At 45.7% G+C, this 25,652-nt stretch overlaps 2 protein-coding genes across 2 annotated transcripts in view; one reads left to right on the forward strand and one right to left on the reverse strand.

The window, feature by feature from the left end:
- Window positions 1–5,528, forward strand: part of SART3 (spliceosome associated factor 3, U4/U6 recycling protein) — a 33,545-nt gene extending 28,017 nt beyond the window's left edge. The window contains exons 16-19 of the mRNA XM_060786102.2: window positions 325–809; window positions 1,593–1,745; window positions 2,092–2,267; window positions 3,703–5,528. Of these exons, the coding sequence (XP_060642085.2) occupies window positions 325–809; window positions 1,593–1,745; window positions 2,092–2,267; window positions 3,703–3,871 (983 nt within the window). The 3' untranslated portion in view covers window positions 3,872–5,528. The remainder of the gene's footprint in view (window positions 1–324; window positions 810–1,592; window positions 1,746–2,091; window positions 2,268–3,702) is intronic.
- An 84-nt stretch (window positions 5,529–5,612) lies between these two features.
- FICD (FIC domain protein adenylyltransferase) lies at window positions 5,613–12,141 on the reverse strand. The gene is made up of 3 exons (XM_060786103.2): window positions 12,006–12,141; window positions 9,544–9,906; window positions 5,613–8,517 (listed from the first exon to the last, which is right to left on the reverse strand). The coding sequence occupies exons 2-3, from the start codon at window positions 9,851–9,853 to the stop codon at window positions 7,436–7,438; spliced, it is 1,392 nt and encodes a 463-aa protein (XP_060642086.1). The 5' UTR covers window positions 9,854–9,906; window positions 12,006–12,141; the 3' UTR covers window positions 5,613–7,435.
- Between the last annotated feature and the right edge of the window lie 13,511 nt (window positions 12,142–25,652).

The following is a 25,652-nucleotide window of genomic DNA, read 5'->3' on the forward strand; positions in this document are numbered from 1 at the left end:
AAGTGGAGTGTATATATATCTATGGAATAATGTCCAGGGTGGGAGAAAGAACCGTTGTCTGTGTAAAGCAAGCGTGCCTTGCTGCCACAAGACCTCCGATGATGCCGGCCACAGATGCAAGCGAAGCATCAGGAGAGAATGCTATTGGAACATGGCCGCACAGCCAAAAAACTCACCAACCCATGGCTGTAGCTCTTTGGACCAGTTGAAGTCTCAGAACACTCTTCAAAGCCCCAGCATAGAGAGCGACACAGTGGTCCAGCCGGAATGTTATCTGACACTTTGGTCCCCAGTGCTTTGCATATGTTGTGTTTATTTGAGCAGTGAAACAGCCCACCAAGAGGCACAAGAGTGGCGGCGGCAGCAGCGGTGGCGGTGATGTGGCAGTGGATAAAGAAGAGGAGGAGGAGGAGGTGGAAGCCATGGAGACGGAGGCCGGGCTCTTTGGAAGGAATGCCTCCGCAAAAGCCGAGCCCAAAGCCCAGGAAGGGGGCCCTTCCCGGTGGAAAGAGCTGCCCCGAGTTGTCCACGACAGCGAGAAGGACAGTGTAACCGTCTTCGTCAGCAACCTCTCCTACAGCCTGGCTGAGCCGGGCCCAACACTCAAGGCAATCTTTGGGGCCTGCGGGGAAGTGGCCGAGGTCCGGCCCATCTTCAGCAACAAAGGCAGCTTCCGGGGCTATGGCTATGTGGAGTTCAAGGAGGAGAAGGCCGCACTGGAGGCCCTCAAGATGGATCGCCAGGACGTGAATGGGAGGCTGATGTTCGTCTCGCCATGTGTCGACAAGACCAAGCAGCCCGGATTCAAGGTACCCCTGTTGCCCTTCCACAAATTAATGGTGGCCTTAGTAGTCATTGGGGTCTGAGGTTCCGTGCCCAAGAAAGCTAATAGCTCCTTCTTGTATGAGAGCACGTGGTCTGTGCCGTCAGCTCGGAATCCAATAAAGCAGGGAGCGAAAGAGCCGGCAATAAGGTCTCATTCTTCATGGAATATGTTATCTCCATTCTGTGTATGATTCTGATACTGGATCAGGCCTTACCCATTGATGGTAGTAATAATATTTTATTATCTAATAATAATTTATTACCCACTAATAGTAATACTTTATTATCTGCTAATTATTATTATTATTTATGTATTATACACTAATAGTAATATTTTATTACCTAATAAATTATTACCAATTAATAGTACCTACTAATAGTAATAATAATACTTTATTATCTGCTAATTTTTATTATTTAGGTATTATACACTAATAGTAACATTTTAGCATCTAATAATTTGTTACCCACTAATAATAACAATAAGACTTTATTACCTGCTAATTATTATTATGTATGTATTACACACAAATAGTAATAATATTTTATTACATAATAATAATAATAATAATAATAATAATAATAATTTATCCACTAATGGTAATAATATTGTATTATTACCACCACCTCCTGCTGCTGCTGCTGCTTCTTCTTCTTCTTCTTCTTCTTCTGTATTGCACACTAATAGTAATAACAATATTGTATTACCTAGTAATAATAAGTGATTATCCACTAATAGTAGGCTTTCTCCTCCTCTTTCCCCACAGGTCTTCAAGTACAGCACTGCCTTGGAGAAACACAAGCTCTTCATTGCTGGCTTGCCCTTTTCCTACACCAAAGAGGAACTGGAGGAGCTGTGCAAGGCCCACGGGACTGTGAAGGAGGTCCGTCTGGTTACAAACCGAGCTGGCAGATCCAAGGTAGGCTTTGTGGGGATCTGTGCTTATTGGATGAGCGGCTTCCCATGGAGCAATTGGGGATTTCCCAGGGGATGGACTTTCTACCAAGAACTTCCTGACTCTAATGAGAGCGGTTCAGCAGTGGAACACTCTGCGTCAGAGTTCGATGGAAGCTCCTTCCTTGGAAGCTTTTAAATAAAGACTGGATGGGCATTTGTCGGGGGTGCTTTGATGGTGCTTTTCCTGCCTGGCAGAATAGGGTTGGGCTCAGTGGCCCATGGGGTCTCTTCCAAGTCTAGGATTCGATGCTTGACGGTCAGACAATGTCCTCATGGGCTTTCCTCATTTGTTCCTCTCTCCCTCGCAGGGCATGGCGTATGTGGAGTTTGAGAACGAAGCCCAGGCCTCGCAAGCTGTGCTGAAGATGGACGGCTTGGCGATCAATGACTACGTCATCAAGGTGGCCATCAGCAACCCGCCCGCCCGCAAGCAGCCTGAGGCGGCCGAGAGGGCCTCTCAGCCCCCACGACAGAGCTATGGCGCGTGAGTATCTCGGAGAGGAGGCTGTCAAAACTAGCAAGGAGGATGGGACTGTTCTAGGAAGTCAGGGCTCACACAAAGAGAATGAGCGAAATCCCAGGCACGCGGGCTGAATGCATCCCACCATGTCATTTTATGTGACCCTCCTCCAGATGCTGGACTCCTGTAGACATCATGGCTAGAGTTGATGGGAGTTGGGATACAGTCACATCTTGAAGGCTGCTGTTTGTTCTGTTGAGTCAGGAGAGTGAGGTTGTCAGCTCTCCAACTCAGGGCCCTTCCACACAGCCATATAAACCAGAATATCAAGGCAGGAAATCCCACAATTTCTGCTTTGAACTGAGTTATTTGAGTTCACACTGCCATATATTCCAGTTCAAAGCAGATAATGTTGGATTTTATTCAGCAGTGTGGAAGGGGCTTCTAACACTCATATTTCTCACACTTGTGGATAGGATGCCAGGTTGTGTCAGCCAGCTTTCGTATGATGTTATTTCTAGCACCCACTTTTTGCTTTATAGTCAAGTAGTGCTTCTTGTAAATCAGAGCACAGTCCGGTATTTTGGTGTGCTGTAATGCTCCAGTGGGATTCCTTCCCAAGTCATCCTCAGAGCTTGACACAATTGTCTGTTCTTAAGGTGAAAAGCACATGTCTGTGTTTTAGGTAGATTAGGAATCAACTCTTTCCCCTGTAATAGGCAATAAGAGCACCTAAAGCTTCAGAGAGCTTCTGTTCAACCATTTCAAAGTTTCCTGCTTGAGCGGTGATGGCAGGATCGTCTGCATAGATGGAACTCCCCATACCTTCTGGCAGTGGCTGGTTATTTGTGTAAATGTTAAACATTAATGGAGCAAGCACACTCCCCTGAGGCAGGCCGTTCTTCTGTTTTTGCCATCTGCTTCTCTGGCCCTGGAACTCAACAAAAAAGTTCCTGTTTTGTAGCAGATTTCCTATGAAGCGGTCGAGGTGGTAGTACTTTGTGATATTATACATTATTCTCAGGAGGAGGCGATGGTTTACATTATCATAAGCTGCTGACAGGTTTCTGAAGACTAATCATCATCATCATCATAATTTTATTTCTTACCCGCCTCTCCTCATGACTTGAGACTGGCTACAACATTGTTAAAACACAGTCAAAACATATAGTCATTTAAAAACACTGTAAAATATAAGATTGATGTGTCCCTCTTTTTTATCTTAAAAGTCAAGCAGGGGGTCGGCTCTGGTTAATGCTAGGATGGGAGGCCACTGAGTAAGACTGGAGGCTAGATATCAATGGAAGGCATTTCTGGGTATTCCAATACAATTCATGAGATTGTCATAGGTTGGCAAGTGAGTGCACTCACTGCATACCAGGGGCAGAATTTCATCGTTTAAAAAAATAAAAGTAAGTCCTAAACCAGTTCCTAATGTTTCTTTCTGTTTCTCCCTAAGCCGGGGCAAAGGCAGGACCCAACTGGCGATGGTGCCACGGGCCCTGCAGCGGCAGAGCAACCCGCCGGCGAAGGCTGAGAATGGCACGGCTCAAACCCCGGCCGCAGCCCCAGTGGAGCCCAAAAAGATGTCCAACGCCGACTTTGCCCGCTTGCTGCTGAACAAGTGAAGGTGTCCCAAGGAGGGGAAGGGCTGCCTCTGAAGCCGTGCCGTGCTACATCCCCTTCAAACGGGTATCTGCATTGAGACGCTGAAAGTTGTTGCGTTTGGGGACTGGGTGAAAACGGCTTGCAACGCTCCCTCATATTGAGGGATAATGGGTTTCGAATCCCACCTTTGGGGTTTGGGGACAACAACAACACAGCTTTAGGGAGGCTGTTTGCTTCGAAGATGAGGCAGGAAGACACCCCACTTGGGTTTAGTCCTGATCCCGAGACATACAATATGCATGATCCCCCTTCGATTCACAGGACTTTGGATTTGTGGCACCTCCCTTCCTGGATACGTTCCTGTCAAGCAGCAGATACTAGCAACTTCACCGTAATGGCCTCTTTTCATACCAGGGTTAAGGGGGTGGGTGGAGAAATCAGTGTTTAGGGATGTGCAGATCAGTTGTTTTCGTTCTGTTTTCATTTTGAATTTTGGGTGTTCTGTTTTTGGGAAGATTCTGGGAGATTAGAAGGGGCCTGTTCAGATTTGTAAAAATATTATTGGAATAATATTAATAATAATCTATTATTATTATCATTATAATTATTATTCCAATAATAATAACAATTCCAAGTCCCAACAAGCACAGGATCAATTTTAATACTTTATGTTGTGGATTTTAAATTTTATTTTATAGTTATATCACTATTAACATTATTCCAGTAATAATAACAATATATTTATTGGAATAGCATTAATAATAATCTATTATTGTAATCCTATTCTAGCTAGAACTGACTCTTTGAATTGACAAGATTTGTTATTATTATGATTGTAATAATAATAATAATAATAATGTCACATTAAAGTACAATTTAAAATCCACAACATACAAAGATTAACATTGATCCTGTTCTTGCTGGGTCTTGTAATTATTATTATTGGAATATCAATAATACATTTAAAGTCTTTAATGTGATAATATAAATAATAGATTATTATTAATAATATCCCTATAATTATTATATTCTATTATTATTAGAATATTAATAATATAACATTAAAGTACAATTTAAAATATTTAATGTGATAATATAAATAATATATTATTAATATTGTTCCAATAATAATAATACAAACAATATTAATAAGACATTAAAGTACAGTTGTGGGTTCGTAATTTGAAACCCTGAGTTCAGTTTTCGTTTCAGGAAGAATCTTCCCAAAAACAGAACAGATGAGGGCGCCCGAAATCAAAACGAAAACAGAATGGAAATCTGTACCGTATCACACACCCCTAGTTTCTATTGATCCTGTACCGACAGTTTTGCTCCAGTTGCTCTGGGTTATATATATATATATATATATATATATATATATATATATATAATCTCTATTTGTGTATTTGTAAATGGTATGACAAACTCTTCGTTTTCTAAGCTCTGTTGGGCATGATGCTCAAACTGCCGCTGGCAAAGAAGGCTTCTGTGGACCATTTGGCATCGGTGTTTGCCAAAGACCCATCCTGATCCCTTGGTTGGTTATTTTTAGTTGCAAAGTTCAGGATGTGTTTTTTTTTTTCCCTCTTTCGTTTTTTAGCTTTGTACATAGCGTGAAGTGTGAATGTAGTTTCCCCCTCCACACCATTTGGGTTCATTAAAATACAGTTCTCAAAAGTTGCGTCAGTGCCGAAGGTTTGGGGCCAGAGGGATGATCTGGGAACGTGTTTCGATCTGGATTTCAGGCAACATAATTGATCCTTAAAGTAAAGCACTTCCATCTTTTTAATTTTTTCATTTTTACAGGAATAGGGAGTACTTCATTACACAATTTTAATACAGATTTCATGGTTCAAATTATTTTATTGATATAAAACCCCACTCTCCCTTTCCCACTCTCTGTTTGGAAGTGTGATAAAGAAGACATGATTTTGAGGCTACCCCCCTCCACGCAAATAAAGACAGCTCTAGGCCTTCATTGCCAAAAAGCAGGGGCTTGGAAGACAAACAGATAACATACCTTTTCGTATTCGCATGTCTAGCCTTTTTTAGAACTATGTAAACATACGGTCTCAAAAATGAGTCGCACTGCCCTCACTTCAGTCCTTCTGGGAGCCTATGTCAAAGCCCACAACCCAAGGGAGAAGGAAGTACACAATTTGTGCATATGAAACTGGTTCGCATTTTAAACAAAGATCCCATCATAGCTTTTTTTTCCCGTCGTTACTCTGTCACGAAGTGCAGCAACCTTACACATTTTCACACTAGACACTACTAGCTATTTCCCATTCCCGTCCCTTGATATGATCCAGGCCCCCAGGCATGCATGGTACCCCTGGGCCAGACCAGGACAATGCAGGCAAGACTGAGCCTGCATTTCAATGTTTCCCTGGTTGTAATCAGATTCAGGCTAGATCCGATCCTTTGCATCGACGGGATTGGCCTATGTGTTGACCCACCACACAACGGTGGATCCCAAGAACCTCGTTCGAGTTTGAATTCACCAGATGGGTTCGGGACTTGTCAAGGGTCCCTTGGAAGAACAAAAGCTGTCTTTGCTACAAAGCTTGCTCTCGAGCAAGTTGCATAAAGTGCGTTTTTAAAAAAAGGATTTGAGAAAACGTGATACTTTTTGAAATCACAGGAAGCAGACATGTCAGGCCCAGAAGCCAATGTGGCACTGGGAGGAAGCCCAAGAGGACAGCACAAGCCGACACTTGTGAGCCACAGACAGTGCTGCACCGTAACAGACCTTGGCCACTGTTTGCCCAGAGATGCCATTCTTTAGAAAGAGGGGGTCTCTTGGGTTTCCCACATCCCAACCAGTCACTTCCTACTTATTTGCAAGACAATCATATGCATTTTTGAATCCAACAGCAGCAGGAGACCTTGGCCCAAATGGAAGCATCCCACAGGAGTGATTTTGGGGAGAAGGGCAATAGCAGAAAAGAAGGCAAGTCTGTGCAATACAATGGCAATTAGATTCAAGAACGAGGTGGAGCGCTGGTACAATGCAGGCTCGTTTGGAATACAACAGACCCAAAGATAGAAAAGCACAGTTTGGAGTGGATTCGGACAATCTCTCACCACTTAAGAAGACCAGGGGCTTGGGCACTGACTGGCAAAGGAGATACTCTCAACGAGTGTGGCTCGGTGAGGAATTCTGACTTTTCTGCTAGCCCAACTACCTTCTCAAGTCTTCTTGAGTCCAGCTTCAGAGGTGGGGGGAGGTGGGATCTATAAGTTAAAGGAAGAACTATATTTTTCGTCCAGAGTGTCCTCAAGGAAGACCATTGTGGACAGGATCTCTTCAGCATATGCAAAAAATGGTAAAACCTGTCCTCAACAACACCTTCCCTTTTATAACAAGACCAGTAAGACTAAAACCTGAAATAATTTACGTTGGCCTGATGACAGGGGATAATAAATAGGGGAAGAGATTACTGCAGGAAAGACTTAACTTAAACCTTAAATAAAATTAAATGCTTCCACGAAAGTGCGTCTCCAGCTCCATGCCCCAGGGGTGCACAGAAAGACAGAGGCCACATGGATTACTTTCCCTGCCTGCATATAATCTCAGATGTTCATGTCCGGGGTTTGACGGGGATGGTCTGCTTGCAGTCCCGGCTGCCTCCATGGGCTTCAGGGAGGCCCACCGAGTACTCAGTCGTGGCAATGAGCAGCATGTCCAAGGTGGTCTCGGTGCACTTGGCAATGAAGCGGATGAAGGGCCGGACGTCGCCTTCATTGGCCACCTCCAAGACGTGGTAGTACTCGGCCCGCTGCTCCTTGCGGATGGTGATGGGTGGGTAGCCCGCCTGCATGAGAATCAGGTTCATCAGGAGGCGGGAGGTCCTCCCGTTGCCATCCACAAAGGGGTGGATGTACACCAGCTTGTAGTGGGCCAGGGCCGCAAATTCTACCGGGTGTAGGCTCATGGCGTCCTCCGAGTTGAGCCACTGGATGAACTCTAGCACCTGCTTCTCCACGTCCCGCGGGTGTGGAGGGATGTGGTGCCCCACAAAGACCTGGGTCGTCCGAAAGCGCCCGGCCTCCACCGGATCCACAAAGCCCAGCACCCGCCGGTGGATTTCTAACATGTCGGCAAGGGTCACTGACCCGATGCGGGAAACCAAGGTGGCATTGACGTACTTCATGGCGGCATGCATGCCAATCACCTCGTTCTGCTCCACCAGGCTCTTCCCGGGCACGGCGTAGCGGGTCTCGATGATGTGCCGGATCTCCGAAAGTGTCAGTGTGTTGCCCTCAATGGCTACCGTGTGGTAGATGTGGTGGTAGTAGGACTCCTCCATCACGCGCCGCAGGGCAGAGTTGCCCTTCGGGATGGACATCACCTTCCGGACCTTGCTGTCGATGATGCTGAAGTAGCGCTGGTCGATCTCCTCCACAAGGGGCAACGTCCGGTCGCGGCTGATGAGGGCCTTCTCGTTGCGAGGGGCGATGGTCAAGGCTTTGGAGTACAAGAAGTCGGCCTGGATGATGTCCTTCTCCTCCTCAGAAAAGAGGCCAAACTCAGTCAGGGCGTCCACGTAATCGGGGTCCATTTTGAGGGCATGCCGGAAAAGCTTGTGAGCCTTCTCCCGCTTGCCTTGGCGCTTCATCTCCAGGGCCTGGTTCAGGGCGGCTTTGGCTTCTAGCTTCACCTCTGCAACAAAGCAACTGGCATTAGCAAAGGCAAAAGGCCACGAAGGCCAGACCAAGGGAACATGTTCTGGGAATACAATGGGGACATTGAGAACACATCCATGGCAAATACATGGATGTGTTCTCACCTGGGTTAAAGGCATCAGACTGAAGAAACAATAGAATAATATATAGAAATAATAACATTGTAATGTAATACTAATATATTACATATAACATTAATGTTGTAATATAGTGTCATACACACACACACACCCCATAACTTATGCTATAGTACAATAATAAATAAATAAATAAATAAATAAATAAAATTATATACGAATAGTATACTGGTAGTGTGTTATATATATTGTGGTATAATAATATAGTACAATCTATATAATATACTATGTATATTATATATTACATGTAATGTTACTAATAATATTTCAGTATGGTGGCATAGTACAATATAGTAATATATAATACTAATATTGTGCTAGGTTAATAATATACTGTATATACATATAATATTGATATTATAATTAATGCAATATAACACTGATCATAATACAATATAATAATATATAAAGATATATTGTTTTATTATCGTATATTTGTACATTTGAAGTTGTCATTTTTTGTGAGCCGCTTTGAGTCTCCATATGGAGAGATAAAGCAGAATATAAATAAATAAATAAATAAATAAATTTCTGATACCCTTTCTAATACTAGAAAATTGTAATGAAAAGAACCTATGCTTTAAAGTTATTCAAAACATATCTGTGCTCCACCTGAGCAAAAAAAACAGAGGTCACTTTCGGCAGGAAAACAATGGCGGTGGAGCCTGTGTTGTTGCGGCTGGCCAAAACACCCAAAACGGCCGAAACGGACCCATGCACAACCCAAGTAATGAACTATTTCCAACTAAGGCCTTGCAGATGTTACTAAGGGACACAACTGGTTGGTTGGATTTGGGGCCGCATGGCGGCCAATGCCTCTGCCTCTCAAGGGTTTGGCTGTTCCCTCCAGGGCTCTTTTCCCCTACCTGGGGAGGCCTTGGGTTTCAGCACCAGCAGCTGCAGCTCTCTGGAGGTGACACTGAGTCCGGTGTTGTGCCCGGCCGGCTTGGGGTGGTCAGGGTGGCCCATGCCCAGCTTGCTACGCAACAAGGCCAAGCCCTTGACGAGGGCCTGTCCCTGGTCCTCTACAGCGGCCAGAGGGAGCAGCACCACCAAGACCCCGGCCCCCAACGCCACCAGCACCGCTGCCCAGCGCAGGCGCAGCCCCAGTGAGAGCCACTTCAGCTCTGGCTCAGCCACTGCCACCACCACCGCGGCCATCGAGACCAGGTTCATCAGGGCACCTTTGCAGGAAGGAGGAGGCGCAGCTCCTCTCGTCAAGGCCTCACCTGCGGACAGAGAAAAAAGCACTCAGGACACAAACAGAACACTGCGGCAGGTGCTCCCCTTGACAACAAGGAAAAGGATCCCGTTGAATGGCACTCGACTCAGAACTGGGCCTTTGTGAGGGAATTCAATCTCTCCGGTTCTGGGAGTTGGTCGCCATCGCTTCCTGCCTAACCAAACAAGGCACCCCATTGGCAAAGGACCTCAACAACACCTGGGAGGCTATACTCTACCTGCCCTTCTTGACAGGATTGGGTGGCAGGGAACTGGCCAATCTGGGTTGCTGTGAGTGTTCAAGGCTGTCTGGCCATGTTCCAGAAGCATTATCTCCTGACATTTTGCCCACATCTATGGCAGGCATCTCGAGAGGTTGTGAGGTCTGTTGGAAACTAGGCAAGTGGTGTTTATATACCTGTGGAATAATGTCCAGGGTAGGAGAATGAACTCTTGGAGGCAAATGGGAATGTTGCAATTGGAGGAGAGAAAAGTTACAGCAATCCAGTGATTCCGGCCATGAAAGCCTTTGACAACATTACTGACCAGTTGCTTCTTTCCTTTCCTTCACTACTACTACTACTACTACCGTATTGACTGGACTCGAATGCTCACCTTTTTGGTCTAAATGACCCTGCCAAAATGAGGATGCGCATTTGATTCACGCCACAGAGTCCTTTTGGTGCTGAGCCCAAGCCAAAGGGAAAGCTGCTTCAGGAGATGCAGCTGGAGCTCGGTTTGAGAGATGTCACCTCTAATGTAATGCCATCTTGGGATGTGTAGTTTGGTGAAGCATCCACCTTCTTTGGAAGAGCAGGCTTAAGACTCGCAGAGCAACATCTCCCATGATTCCATAGCATTGAAGCAAGGCTGTTAAAGTGGATTCATTCTGCAACATAGCTGCACCCCAAGATTTCAATTACTACTTCCTCCTCCTTTTCCTCTTCTGCTCTTCAGTTGCCTCTTTTCCTCCTTCTTCCACCTCTTCTTCTTACTCCTTTTCTTCACCTTTATCTTCTTTTTCTCCTTCTCTTCTTCCTCTTCTCCTTCTACCTTTTCTTCTATCCGTCAGGGGAGAGAGGACGGGTTAAAAATAAAGTTTATTATTATGATCATTCATTTCATCACCATCTTCTTTTTCTTCCCTTCTTCCTCTTCTCATTTTTCTTCTTCATCATCATCACTTCTTCCTCCTCTTCTTCATTTTCTCCTTCTACCTCTTCTTCATTTATTCGTTCTTCCTCTTCTCAACTTCCTCTTGTTTTCTCCTCCTCTCCTCTTTTCTAACTCTTCTCTTTCATTTCGTCTTCATCTTCTTCTCTTCCCCTTTTCTCTTCTTCATTTCTTCATCCTCACCTTTCCCTCCTCTTCTCCTACATCTTCCTCTTCCTCCTTTTTTCTTCATCTTCTCTTCTTTTCCTTTTCATCTTGTCTTCTTTTCTTCTTCTACCTCCTCTTCTTCTTAATTTCTTCTTCTTTGTCTTCTTCTTCTATTTACATGGTTAGGAATTGTGGGAGTTGAAGTCCAAAACCCCTGGAGGGTGGGTCCAAGTTGGCCCGGGCCTGATCTATATTGTAGAACAGTCCTGGGCCAACTTGGGTCTTCTCTCAGGTGTTTTGGACTTCAATTCCCACAATTCCTAACAGCCTACTGGCTGTTAGGAATTCTGGAAGTTGGAGTCCAAAACACCTGGAGGGCCATAGTTGTAGAATGCCTGCAGTTGAACCTGCCTGGGCTCCTATGTGATGGGATCCCTGGGAGTTGTACTTTGGGAGCCCCAGGACTTGTGAAACTACAACTCTCAGCATGCTTTGCCAGTAGCCCTGCCCGGCTGTGCCTGTGGGCAAGACTAGTCAAGACTGGTCATCCTCAGTCTCAAAGTGAAACCTCCTTCTCGGGAGGATATTTCAGCATTGGCTGGGATGGCCATCTGTCAGGAAGGTTTTGATGGTGTCCCTAGAAGAAGAGGGTTGAAGTGGATGGCCCTTTGCATTCAGGGAGTTGTAGTCCCAGAGCCAGAAAAGGGCCTTTCCTTTATGAGGGCCTTCTTTTAACCCTTCTACCTCCCCCCGCCTCCCAGAGAACCCCTTCCCCTGCCATTCTTACTTTCCTCCGGCTCTTTCCGCCGCTCCTGCCAGTCCCTGCTTCTCCTCCCACTAGGAAGCACTTCTTTTCCCTTTCCCAGGTTCCTAATGGCTGCCGCCGCCGTCAATCCCCTTCCACCCGGCTCTTCCGCAAGAGCTCCTCCCCCTTCCTCGCCTTTCATTGGCTAAGCAGTTGCGTCCATCTCGTCTGCGCCCCGCCTCCTCGCCCTCCCCGCGACTCAAACCCTAAAAAGAGGACAGGTTTGAGAGGCTCAAGCTGCGTGTTGGCCGCCCACTGGTTGAAGGTGCCGTCTGTCCCGCAAGGCGGCGGCGGACCAATAGGGAAACAGAAGGGGCGGGGACTCATGAGTTGTGTTACTAAGGGGATAAACGCTAGACTACGACTCCCAGCATGCCTCAGCCTTGGTTCACTAAGTGAGGCCTGACGGGAGTGGTAGTTCGGAAACAGCAGGGCTTAGGGTAGGCTTCTTTTCAAGCGCCGTCCGGATGCACAAAACCCAGCTAGGAAAGCAATGCCACCTATTTTTCTTTCGGCCGCTAGATGGCGGCCGAGGACGTCCTATTCATCCTATTTATTGCGATAGCGTGGCGCGCTGCTGCCACCCATTGCATGGCATAATAATAATAATAATAATAATAATAATAATAATAATAATAATAATAATAATAATAATAATAATAATAATAATAATAACCGGCCACTAGATGGCACCTGAGGACTTCCTATTCATCCTATTCATTGCAATAGTGTGGCACAGTGCTGCCATTCACTTGCATGGCTCTATAATTTATTTTGTTTTGTTGTGTTAGGAGCGACTTGAGAAACTGCAAGTTGCTGCTGGTGTGAGAGAATTGGCTGTCTGCAAGGACGATGCCCAGGGGACGCCCAGATGATTTGATGTTTTATCAGAAAATGGACAAACCAAAAATGTATTCAATCCACTAGCTTTACAATAAAAAATGATTTCTGTTAAAAACATCTTTTTCTTTCCATTACTTTTATTCCACACTAGCTTGGGGACCCGGCGCTGCCCGGGTTACTTGAGAAAGGAATTGTGCATCAAGGTTGGTCTTTATCAGTTATTTATATGGCTCGCAGTGGTCTCAGGAAGTTAGTGAAGGTACTGCGAATCCCATCATCTGTGGTCCATCCTCCTCCAAACTGCACCAGAATGGAGAGTGGGTCATGGGGGCTCTGTGTGCCAAGTTTTGTTCTTGATCAATCATTGGATGAGGGTCACAGTGGTCTCAGAAAGTGAGTTTAGGTACTGCAAGTCCCATCATCCATAGTCTGTTCTCCCCCAAACCTCACCAGAATGTTGAGTTGGCCAAGGGGGCTCTCTGTGCCAAGTTTGGTCTTTCTTGGTATTTGGATAAGTGTCGCTGTGGTTTCAGGAAGTGAGTGAAGGTACTGGAAGTCCCATCATCCAATATCTGTCCTCCTCCAAACAGCATTGGGATGTAGAGTGGGTCATGGGGGCTCTGTGTGCCAAGTTTGGTCTTGATCGGACATATGAGGGTTGCAGCCGTCTTGGGAAGGGAGTGGAGGTACTTGAAGTCCTATCATCCATGGTCTGTCCTCCTCGAAAGTGCACCAGGATGTAGAGTGGGTCATGGAGACTCTGTGTGCCAAGTTTGGTCTTGATCTGTCATTGGCAAGGGTCTCAGTGATCTCAGGAAGTGAGTGAAGTGACTGCAAGTCCCATCATCCATTTTCAAATTCTTCCAAACTGCACCAGGAATGTGAGTGGGTCATGTGAACTCTCTGTGTAAACTGTGGTCCTGATCCATCATTGTTGGCAGTTGTAATGGTCTTAGGAAGGGAGTGCAGGTATTCAAGTCCCATCGTCCATGGTGCATCCTCCTCCAAACCGCACCCGGATATAGAGTGCGTCATGGAGACTCAGTGTGCCAAGTTTAGTCTTTATCGGTAATTGGATGAGGGTTGCAGTGGTCTCAAGAATTGAGCAAAGGTAGTGCAAGTACCATAATCCATGGTCCATCCCCGACCAAACCACACCAGGACGTAAACTGTGGTCCTGATCAGTCACTGGATGAGGTTAATAGTGGCCTCAGAATGTGAGTGATGGTACTGCAAGTCCCATCATCCATGGTTCATCGTCCTCCAAACTGCAGTAGGATGTCGAGTGGGTCTTGCAGGCTCTGTGTGCCAAGTTTGGTCTGTATTGGTAATTTTCTGACCCAGACCTTGGCCTTTTCCTTTCCTCTCTTTGTCATCTCAAAATCTTGGAATTGTGGCTGGCCAATCAGAGACCATATGCAAATTTCCTTCTCTCATGTCTCAGTTTCTGTTATGAACCCTTTTCTCCACCAGAGGCTCCTGTTGCAGCTGGCCAATCAGAGACCATATGCAAATAGCACCACAGTGGCAGCCAATGAAAAAGCTGGCACATACCCGGTCGCACCACCGCATATAAACTTTGACCCGTCGCAAACTAGCCTCCTGTGGGAGCAAACTGTGCCAGCACGTCCCTGACGTCATGAGACTCCGCCTCTCGTCCCGCCCCTTTCACCGCCTCTTTCTCCGCGCCAGAGTGGTTTTTCCTTTGCTAGGGCAGCATTGCTAGCGTATTCTCTCAGTTGAATTCTGCCATGACGTCAAGGACGTGCTCGCACAGTTTGCTCCCGCAGGAGGCTAGTTTGCGACGGCTCTTTGACTTTTATTATAGACTAGCTGTACCCTGCCATGCGTTGCTGTGGCCTATAGTAAATCTTTTCAAAGTAGAGGTAGATATCTGGTGTATTATGAAAGAGAGGTACCTACCTATTCCTTCCCCCTTTTTCTCCCCCTTTCTCTCCTTTCTTCCTTCTCTACCTCTTTCTTTCTTTCTTTCTTTCTTTCTTTCTTTCCTTCTTTCACTCCTTGGTTTCATCCTTCTCTCTTTCCTTCATTCCCTCCCCCTTTCTTCCTTTGCCTCCTTTCTTCCCTCCATGTTTCCTTCCTTCTTTCATTTTTTATTTCCTTTTCTCCTTCCTTCTTTACCTCTTTCCTGCCTTTCCTTCCTTTTATTTTTCTTTCCTTTCTACTTTCTCTTCTTCCTTCCTTAGGTACCTCTTTCTTTCCTGCCTTCCCTCCTTCCTTTCTTCCTTCCCATTGCTTACCAAACCCTTCTCGTGCTTTATGTTGGGTCTTGCGAGTCCTACCTCCCCTTTCCCTGCCATGCGTTGCTGTGGCCCACCTTACCTCCCTCTTTCTCTCCTTCTTTCCCTCATTCCCTTTTCTTCTTTCCTTCTCTCCTTCCTTCCTTCTCTTCCTCTTTCCTTCTTCCTTTTTTCTTTTCCTTCCCTTTCTCTTTCTTCCTTCTCTGCCTCTTTCCTTTCTTCTTTCCTGTGGTTTTTGTTTCCATTCTTCCTTTTGTCTGTCCTTCCTTCCCCCCCTCTTTCTCTTTCTTTCTCTTCTTCCTTTGCTCCTCTTTCCTTCCTTTTCTGTCCTTCTCTCCTTCCTTCCTTCTCTTCCTCTTTCCTTCTTCCTTTTTTCTTTTCCTTCCCTTTCTCTTTCTTCCTTCTCTTCCTCTTTCCTTCCTTCCTTCCTGTGGTTTTTGTTTCCATTCTTCCTTTTGTCTGTCCTTCCTTACCCCTCTTTCTCTTTCTTTCTCTTCTTCCTTCGCTCCTCTTTCCTTCCTTTTCTTTCCTTATCTCCTTCCTTCTTTCTCTACCCATTTCTTTCCATCCCTCTTCATTTCCTCTTTCTCCCTTTTCTTCCTTCTCTACCTCTTTCCTTCTTTCCTTCACTCTTTGCTTCCATGTTTCCTTCTCTGTTTCCTTCCTTCCTTCAATGTTTTTCCTCTTCCTTGATTGGGCCTGCCGGGGCGAAGGAAGGGGGTGTGTCTTACCGGAGGGGGGTGGGAGGAGGGAAGGATTGACTCAGGGAGGGAAGGGGTGGGGGGTGGGGGGCGAAGGAATGGGGTGTGTCTTACCGGAGGGGGGTGAGAGGAGGGAAGGATTGATTCAGGGAGGGAAGGGGTGGGGGGGCGAAGGAAGGGGGCGTGTCTTACCGGAGGGGGGTGGGAGGAGGGAAGGATTGACTCAGGGAGGGAAGGGGTGGGGGGGCGAAGGAAGGGGGCGTGTCTTACCGGAGGGGGGTGGGAGGAGGGAAGGATTGACTCAGGGAGGGAAGGGGTGGGGGGGGCGGGGTAAGATGAAGGAGGGGGAGGAGGGTTGTTTTTGATAGGGTGGGAAGCGGCGCGGCAGGGCTTGGAGTGGGCGGGGCTTCTTTGGAGGCGGCGTGTTGTGGTGTGATCGTGTGGGGCGGGCAGGGGGAGGGAGGGGCCGTGGTGTGGAGTGATCGTGGGGGGCGGGGCAACGGAGGATGGGGGCGTGGCTTGCGCGGGGGGAGCGTTGGCCGGCAGGCCATGTGCACGCGCCAGGGAACTTGCGGCTGGGTGCCATTTCGCATGCTCAGTTGTTTTGTCCTTTTGTGAGTGTGTTGTTGTGTTTTTTTATTCTGATTCGATACGTTTGTACCTTGTGGGTTGAGGTATGTGCATGGGAATTTTGGTTAATTTTCGTTGGGGTTTTTTTGAGTTTTGCTGTCCCGTTGGATGCCCCTTACAGATTTATATATATAGACTAGCTTGGGGACGTGGCGCTGCCCGGGTTACTTGAGAAAGGAATTGTGTATCAAGGTTGGTCTTTATCAGTTATTTATATGGCTCACAGTGGTCTCAGGAAGTTACTGAAGGTACTGCGAATCCCATCATCTGTGATCCATCCTCCTCCAAATTGCACCAGAATGGAGAGTGGGCCATGGGGGCTCTGTGTGCCAAGTTTTGTTCTTGATCAATCATTGGATGAGGGTCACAGTGATCTCAGAAAGTGAGTTTAGGTACTGCAAATCCCATAATCCATAGTCTGTTCTCCCCCAAACCTCAACAGAACGTTGAGTTTTCCAAGGGGGCTCTCTGTGCCAAGTTTGGTCTTTCTTGGTATTTGGATAAGTGTCGCTGTGGTTTCAGGAAGTGAGTGAAGGTATTGGACATCCCATCATCCATCATTCGTCCTCTTCCAAACAGCATCGAGATGTAGAGTGGGTAATGGGGGCTCTGTGTGCCAAGTTTGGTCTTGATCGGACATTATATGAGGGTTGCAGCCATCTTGGGAAGAGAGTGGAGGTACTTTAAGTCCCATCATCCATAGTCTGTTCTCCCCCAAACCTCACCAGGATGTTGAGTTGGCCAAGGGGGCGCTCTGTGCCAAGTTTGGTCTTTCTTGGTATTTGGATAAGTGTTGCTGTGGTTTCAGGAAGGGAGTGGAGGTACTTGAAGCCCCATCATCCATGGTCTGTCCTCCGCGAAAGTGCACCGGGATGTATAGTGGGTCATGAGGACTCTGTGTGCCAAGTTTGGTCTTCATCTGTCATTGGTGAGGGTCTCAGTGGTCTCAGGAAGTGAGTGAAGTGACTGCAAGTCCCATCATCCATTGTCAAATTCTTCCAAACTGCACCAGGATGTAAAGTGGGTCATGCGGGCTCTCTGTGTAAATTGTGGTCCTGATCCATCATTGTTGGCAGTTGTAATGATCTTAGGAAGGAAGTGCAGGTATTGCAAGTCCCATCGTCCATGGTGCATCCTCCTCCAAACTGCACCCGGATGTAGAGTGTGTCATGGACTCAGTGTGTGCCATGTTTGGTTTTTATCGGTAATTGGATGAGAGTTGCAGTGGTCTCAAGAAATGAGCAAAGGTACTGCAAGTCCCATAGTCCATGGTCCATCCCTGGCCAAACCACACCAGGACGTAAAGTGGGTGATGAGAGGTCTATGTGCCAAGTTTGGTCCTGATCAGTCATTGGATGAGGTTAACAGCAGTTTCAGAATGTGAGTGATGGTACTGCAAGTCCCATCATCCATGGTTCATCCTCCTGCAAACTGCAGTAGGATGTCAAGTGGGTCTTGCAGGCTCTGTGTGCCAAGTTTGGTCTGTATTGGTAATTTTCTGACGCAGCCCCTGGCCTTTTCCTTTCCTCTCTTTGTCATCTCGGAATCTTGGAATTGAGGCTGGCCAATCAGAGACCATATGCAAATTTCCTTCTCTCATGTCTCCGTTTCTGTCATGAACCCTTTTCTCCACCAGGGGCTCCTGTTGCAGCTGGTCAATCAGAGACCATATGCAAATAGCACCACAGTGGCAGCCAGTCAGAAAGCTGGCACATACCCGGTCGCACCGCCGCATACAAACATTGACTTTTATTATATGTATAGACTAGCTTGGGGACCCGGCACTGCCCGGGTTATTAGAGAAAGTGGATAATGGCAGTTCTGTATGCCAAGTTTGGTCTTTATTGGTCATTGGATGATGGTTGCATTGTTTTCAGGAAGTGAGTGAAGGTACTTGAAGTCCCATCATCCATGGTCCACCCTCCTCCAAACAGCAGCAGGATGTAGAGTGGGTCATGGGGACTCTGTGTGCTAAGTTTGGTCTTGATCAGTCATTGGATTAGGGTCGCAGTGGTTTCAGTAAGTGAGTGAAGGTACTGCAAGTCCCATCTTCCATGATCCACCCTCCTCCAAACTGCAGCAGGATGTAGAGTGGGTCATGGGGGCTCTGTGTGCGAATTTGGTCTTGACTGGTCATTGGATGAGGGTCGCAGTGGTTTCAGTAAGTGTGTGAAGATACTGCAAGTCCCATCATCCGTGGTCCATCCCCCTTAGAACTGCATCAGGATGTGGAGTGGACCATGAGTACTCTGTGTGCTAAGTTTGGGCCCGGTCTGTGATTTGTATGGGCTACAATGTTTTGTGGGAAGTGAATCGGGTGAAGGGACTGCAAATCCCATCTTTAGTGGCCCATCCTGCCCTGAACCGCACCGGGTTTTAAAGTGGGCCATTGGACTTCAACTCCAACCATTCCTGACAGCTTCAGGCCCCTTTCCTGTTCCCTTTGCTGCCTCGGAATGTTCAGGGTGGCCAATCAGAGACCATATGCAAATCGTACCACAGTGGCAGCCAATCGGAATCTTGGAACTTTCAGGATGGCCAATCATAGACCATATGCAAAAAGCACCACAGTGGCAGCCAATCGGAAAGCTGGCACATACCCCTCCGGTCGCACCGCCACACTTCCGCCGCATACAAACTTTGACTTTTATTATATAGATAGATATAGATATAGATAGATATAGATAGGCACAGCAAGGCAAGGCAGGGTATTGAATTGAATGATGTGTTTTCTAGGTAAATCTATGTTCGCAACAATACTGTTATTTACTACTCATTCATTTCATATCAGACTGAGCCACAGTAAAGTGTGGTCGGGTTTAGCTAGTGATAAATAATAACCAGCCACTAGATGGCAAGTGAGGACTTCCTCTTCATCCTAGTCATTGCAATAGTGTGGTGCAGAGCTGCCATTCACTTGCATGGCTCAATAATAATAATAATAATAATAATAATAATAATAATAATAATAATAATAATAATGTTAATTAATGATAATAATGGCTCTGTCAGCAGCATCGTTCTTTCAGCTTCCATCGAAATTTGTTTCAAATTCAATGTGATTAAAAAAACAACACAACAGCACTATATTGCCTATTGTCATTCCCCTTCCAGCCTCTAGATGGCAGCAACGGCCCATTGAATTCATACCAGGTTTTCTCTAGTAAATATATCTAATTCTTGCCTTTTTGTGTATATCAAGATCTATGAATGCTGAAAGATATACATATATTATATACATATATGTATATAATAAATGCATAAATGCATATGATATAGACATATGATATTATTACTTTTGAATTATTGTTATTGTTGTTGTTGCATCTGCCTTACAAACATCCATGGGCTCTAGGTTCTTGTGGGTTTTTTCGGGCTATAGGGCCATGTTCTAGAGGCATTTCTCCTGACGTTTCGCCTGCATCTATGGCAAGCATCCTCAGAGGTAGTGAGGTCTGTTGGAAATAGGACAATGGGTTTATATATCTGTGGAATGGCTGGGGTGGGGCAAAGAGCTCTTCTCTGCTAGAGGTAGGTGTGAATGTTTCAGTTGACCACCTTCATTAGCATTTGAAGGCTTGCCTGAGCCTGGGAAAACCTCACTACCTCTGAGGATGCTTGCCATAGATGCAGGCGAAACGTCAGGAGAAATGCCTCTAGAACATGGCCCTATAGCCCGAAAAAACCCACAAGAACCTAGTGATTCCAGCCATGAAAGCCTTCGACAATACATCCATGGGCTCATCTCACAATGGCTAATGGAGACATCAGACATGCTTTCCCCCGTTCTGCCTCTAGATGACAGCAACGGGCTCCCCACTTTGCACCACTGGTTGATTTATCCTGTTCCTAGCATTGCATCTTGCATTGCTTTCATTGGTTGATTAAATCAATATAGTTTATTCAATGCTTAGACCAGGGGTTCCAAACCTTTAAGAGACCGTGGTCCACTGAGGCAAAAATTGAATACATCGTGGACCATCAAGATCAATCAACCCCACTAATTGCACACAAAGAAATGAATTCAGTTTATTAAACAACTAGATTTTTTTTTGTCATAATATCAATATTTAAATATACATTTTTTAAATTTTGTGATATAAAGACAAAACACCATAATGCATCTAATGTGCATCTTTTTTTAAAAAACCTAAATTACTTTGACAAAATTAAGGTGCACATTAGACTTGAGCACAACAGGAGAAACCAGGTCTCACTTGAATCCCTGGCTTTTTCTGACCTGTGCGGCTGCCTGAGGCCTCCCTTTGGCTTTGGCAGCTTCCTCCCAAACATAGCCCAGGTTCCTATTAGTACTCAAGCTTCAATTGCTAGTCCAGGAGAATGGGCTCCAAGCGGATCCTGGCAAGTTGGTCTCTCATTCCTCTGCGTTTTCTAAACCCATCTTGTACATCTGGCAACTCTCTCTCCGTGTATTGCTGGCATCTACCTTGCAGGATCTTGAGCATTACTTTACTGGCATGAGAAATAAGTGCCATTGTACCAAAGTTTGAGCATTCTTTAGCATTTCCTTTTTTTGCAAAGGTATATAAGGTGATCCCCCCCCCCTTCAATCTGATGGCCAGTCTTGTGTTTTCCATATTTGCTTGGATATGGCATGCATTACCTTGAAAGCATCCTCTTACATATATTTATACACCATTATTAAATATTATTAAATATACCATCGGAAGATTATTAAATCTTATTAAATTTTATTATTATTTTAACATTTTATTATAATAGGATATATACATATATCATTTTACAATTATATATATATATGATATTTATGATGGTGATTATTAATAATAATAATACATAGTATTATAAATACACCATTGAAAGTACAAAATACATCACTTAAGTATTATTAAATCAGTGGTTATTAAATACAATATGAAATACACAATTGAAAGACAATATGAAACACAGCATTTTAATGATTTATATAAATCATTATAATTAACTCAGATCTTCATCATCATTATTATTAGTAGTAGTATTGACTCCTAGAGTCGGAATAGAATCCAAGGGCCACCCAGTCCAACTCTGTTCTGCCATAAAGCTAGACATCATCCGATCCCTCCCGACAGATGGCCATCCAGTTGCTGCTTAAAAGACTCCAAGGAAGGAGACTCCATCATCATCATCATCATCATCATCATCATCATCACCACCACCACCACCAACACAATCAGGCTTGCAGCCGGGGGGTTAGGGGTAAAACCCCCCCGAAATTTTTCAGGTTAAAAAAAACCCTCGTTTACTCATGAATTTTAACTGGTTAACCAAATCCCCCTGCTAAGTCTATGAGACACAAAAAATTAAGAGTCCCTCCAGAACTGCAAGCACTATCTCAAGCAAATACTGACAATTTATTCACACTGTCATTACTTGCAGCAATAGCCGATGTAGCGAAGCAACCAAATTGTAGGGGGGGGGGGAGGGGGGATTGAATGCTCTCATTAAGGAGGCCAGACTTGGTAGAGGTGGTTGACAGGGCGGAGCTACAGGCTATTGAAGGCTGCTCTGCCCCCTGCTGTGCTCTTTGCTTCAGCGTGACCCTAACGCCCCCCCCCCAATTTTCAACCCCCCCTCGAAATTTTCAACCCTCTCTGAAATTTTCAACCCTCCCCAAAAAATTTTTCTGGCTACGGCCCTGAACACAATCACTATAATCATTAGTAATTACTGTTGTTGTTGTTGTTGTTGTTGTTAGTAGTAGTAGTAGTATTGGCTCCTAGAGTTGGAATAGAATCCAAGGGCCATCCAGTCCAACTCTGTTTTGCCATAAAGCTAGACATCATCTAATCCCTCCCTACAGATGGCCATCCAGTTGCTGCTTAAAGACTCCAAGGAAGGATATTCCATCATCATCATCACCACCACCACAATCACTATCATCATTAGCTATTATTATTATTATTAAATCCTAGAATTGGAAGAAGAGACTGCTGCATCATACTCTTAGCTTATGAAACCAAGTCTGTTTTCCTTCCTTTTTTCTCTCTCTTAGGGCTTCCTCTTTGCTCACACAGCAAAACAAGAGTGGACTTCTTCGAGATACGGCACTTTTGGGTTCAATGGGTTCAATGGAGCTCACCGAGCTGGGATTCACCGACAGAAGTCTGTACTGACACTATATATATCCCTGTATAATAATGTCCAGGGTGGGAGAAAGAACCCTTGTCTCTTTAAAGCAGCGGTTCTCATCCTGGAGGTCGTGATCCCCAGAGGGGTTGTTGGGCTGTTTGAGGAGGGTCGCACTGCCGCCTCATTTGGCCCTGCTCCCTCTGCCTCTCCCCGCAAGGCCAGGCTCATCAGTGCTGAGTTCAGCAGAGAAGAGATCTGGTCAGGGGGGTTCCGCAGAGTGATCTGGCCTCGCAAGGAGCCTTGTTGCCTGGTACTCATCCCAGCCAAGTTCAGCAGAGGCAAGGGCCAGGCGAGGCGGCACTGTGGCGTGGCTTGGCCTCGCGGGTAGCCTTGTCACCCGGCACTTCCCCCTGCCAAGCTCAGCAGAGGCAAGGGCTGGGCAAGGAGGCTCCACGGTGCGGCCTGGCCTTGCCTTTGATCCAGGTCAATCATTGGTGAAGGTCACAGTTTCTCTGGATGTGGGTAAACTACAACTCCCAGCAAGTAAGGTCAGTTTCCACCAAACCTCTCCAGTAATTTTGGCATATGTGTGCCAAGTTGGATCCCAATTCATCTGTGTTTGGGTTCACAGTGCTGTCTAGATGTAGGTGAACTACAACTCTCCCAAATCACAGTGAATTTTCCCTAATGACCTCCAGGATTTTTTGCTGGTCATGGGGGCTCTGTGTGCCAAGTTTGGTCCAAATTCCATCTTCGGTGGAGTTCAGAGTGCTCATTGGTTGCAGATGAACTATAAATCCCAGTACCTACAACTCCAAAATGTTCTGGTCAATTCCCGTCCAAACCCACCAGTATTCAAATTTGGACATATGGGGTATGCATGCCAAGTTTGGTCCAGATCCATCATTGTTTGTGTTCATAGTGTGCTCTCAATGTAGATGAACTACGACTCCTATAAATCCCTCCAAAGACCTCCAGTATTTTCTGTTGAAGCAGAATTATACATCCAAGCAACTCCCAAATGTCAAGGCCAAGTTTGGTTGAATTCCATTGTGGGTTCAGTTCAGAATGCTCTTTGAATGCAAATGCAACTGCAACTCCCAAATGGCTGGGTCTATGGCTGGATCTTCTGGGGAGGCCCTGCTCTCGATCCCGCCTGCATCACAGGCACAGCTGGCGGGGACGAGGGACAGGGCCTTTTCTGTGGTGGCCCCTCGGCTGTGGAACGCCCTTCCCATGGACATTAGATCAGCCCCTTCGTTAATGGTGTTTCGAAGAAAACTAAAAACCTGGCTGTTCGAACAGGCGTTCGGTTAAACAATGCAATGTACACGATGAATATAGGAAACGGAATTATGGAAGACGAATTGGATCACGATTCTAGTTACGAGACGTTAATGTGTTGTTATTGATGTGTCATTTTGTATATTATGCTGTTAAAGGTTTTTAAATTTTGTATGCTGTTGGATCGACTTTTGCTCTTGTTGTAAACCGCGTTGAGTCGCCTACAAGGCTGAGAAATTGCGGTATACAAGCAAAGTAAATAAATAAATAAAATAAATAAATATTTTCCCCCAAACCTCTCCAGTATTCTCTGTTGGTCATGGGAGTTCTATATTCCAAGTTTGGTCCAGGACTGTAATTTGTGGGGGTCTCAGTGGTCTGTGGAAGTCAAAGCTGAACCCATCATCTATTGTCCATACTTCCCAAACATATTGTTTTTGTGAATAATCACTATGCTTTAATTATGTTCAATTTGTAACAATGAAAAATACATGCTGCATATCAGATATTTACATTACGATTCATAACAGTAGCAAAATTACCGTTATAATGTAGCAACAAAAATAATTTTATTGTTGAAGGTCACCACAACATGAAGAACTATAATTAGGGGTCACCGCATTAGAACCACTGGTTTAAAGCAAGTGTGAATGTTGCAATTAGCTTGAATAGCCACGAAGCTGCAAAGTCAATCAGTGAAGCAAGTGGAGTGTACTTACTTACTTACTTACTTACTTACTTAGGCAATCCCTTGTAGTCCGAGGATGATGGTCCTCCAAGTGTAGGTTCCTGGCAGTGGGTCCATAGGTGACTGTGGAGCCCTATTCTTGATCTGCATCTTCTCCTGCAGTGAGGGCATCAGTTTCCAGGTGGAAGGCGGTCCCGGTCGGGGTTGGCTTGATGCGTCTTCCTTTTGGCATGTTTCTCTCTTTCGCCCTCCATTTGTGCCTCTTCAAATTCTGCAGCACTGCTGGTCACAGCTGACCTCCAGCTGGAGCGCTCAAAGGCCAAGGCTTCCCAGTTCTCAGTGTCTATGCCAGCGTTTTTAAGGTTGGCTTTGAGCCCATCTTTAAATCTCTTTTCCTGTCCTCCAACATTCCGTTATCTGTTCTTGAGCAACTGCTTTGGGAGACAGTGGTTGGGTATCCGGACAACATGGCCGGTCCAGCGGAGTTGATGGCGGAGGACCATCACTTCAATGCTGGTGGTCTTCGCTTCTTCCAGCACACTGACATTTGTCCGCTTGTCTTCCCAAGAGATTTGCAGGACTTTTCGGAGGCAGCGCTGATGAAATTGTTCCAGGAGTTGTATGTGATGTCTGTAGACTGTCCATGTCTCGCAGGCATATAGCAGGGTTGGGAGGACAATAGCTTTATAAACAAGCACCTTGGTATCCCTACGGATGTCCCGGTCCTCAAACACTCTCTGCTTCATTCGGAAAAAGGCTACACTCGCAGAGCTCAGGCAGTGTTGAATTTAAGTGTCAATGTTGACTTTAGTGGAGAGGTGGCTGCCAAGGTAGGGGAAATGGTCAACATTTTCTAATGTTACACCATTATCTCTGGCATTGGAGAGGGATTGGCTGGTGACTGCTGGAAGAGCACTTGGTTTTCTCAATGTTTAATGACAGACCGAGCTTCTCGTATGCTTCTGCAAAGGTGTTTAGAGTTGCTTGTAGGTCTTCTTCTGAATGTGCACAGACTACGTTGTCATCAGCATACTGGAGTTCTATAACAGATGTTGTTGTAACCTTGGTTTTAGCTTTCAGTCTGCTGAGGTTGAATAGCTTGCCATGTGTCCGATAGATGATTTTCACT

The sequence above is a fragment of the Anolis sagrei genome, chromosome X (genome assembly GCF_037176765.1).
Source record: "Anolis sagrei isolate rAnoSag1 chromosome X, rAnoSag1.mat, whole genome shotgun sequence".
In the NCBI taxonomy this organism is placed as follows: domain Eukaryota; kingdom Metazoa; phylum Chordata; class Lepidosauria; order Squamata; family Dactyloidae; genus Anolis; species Anolis sagrei.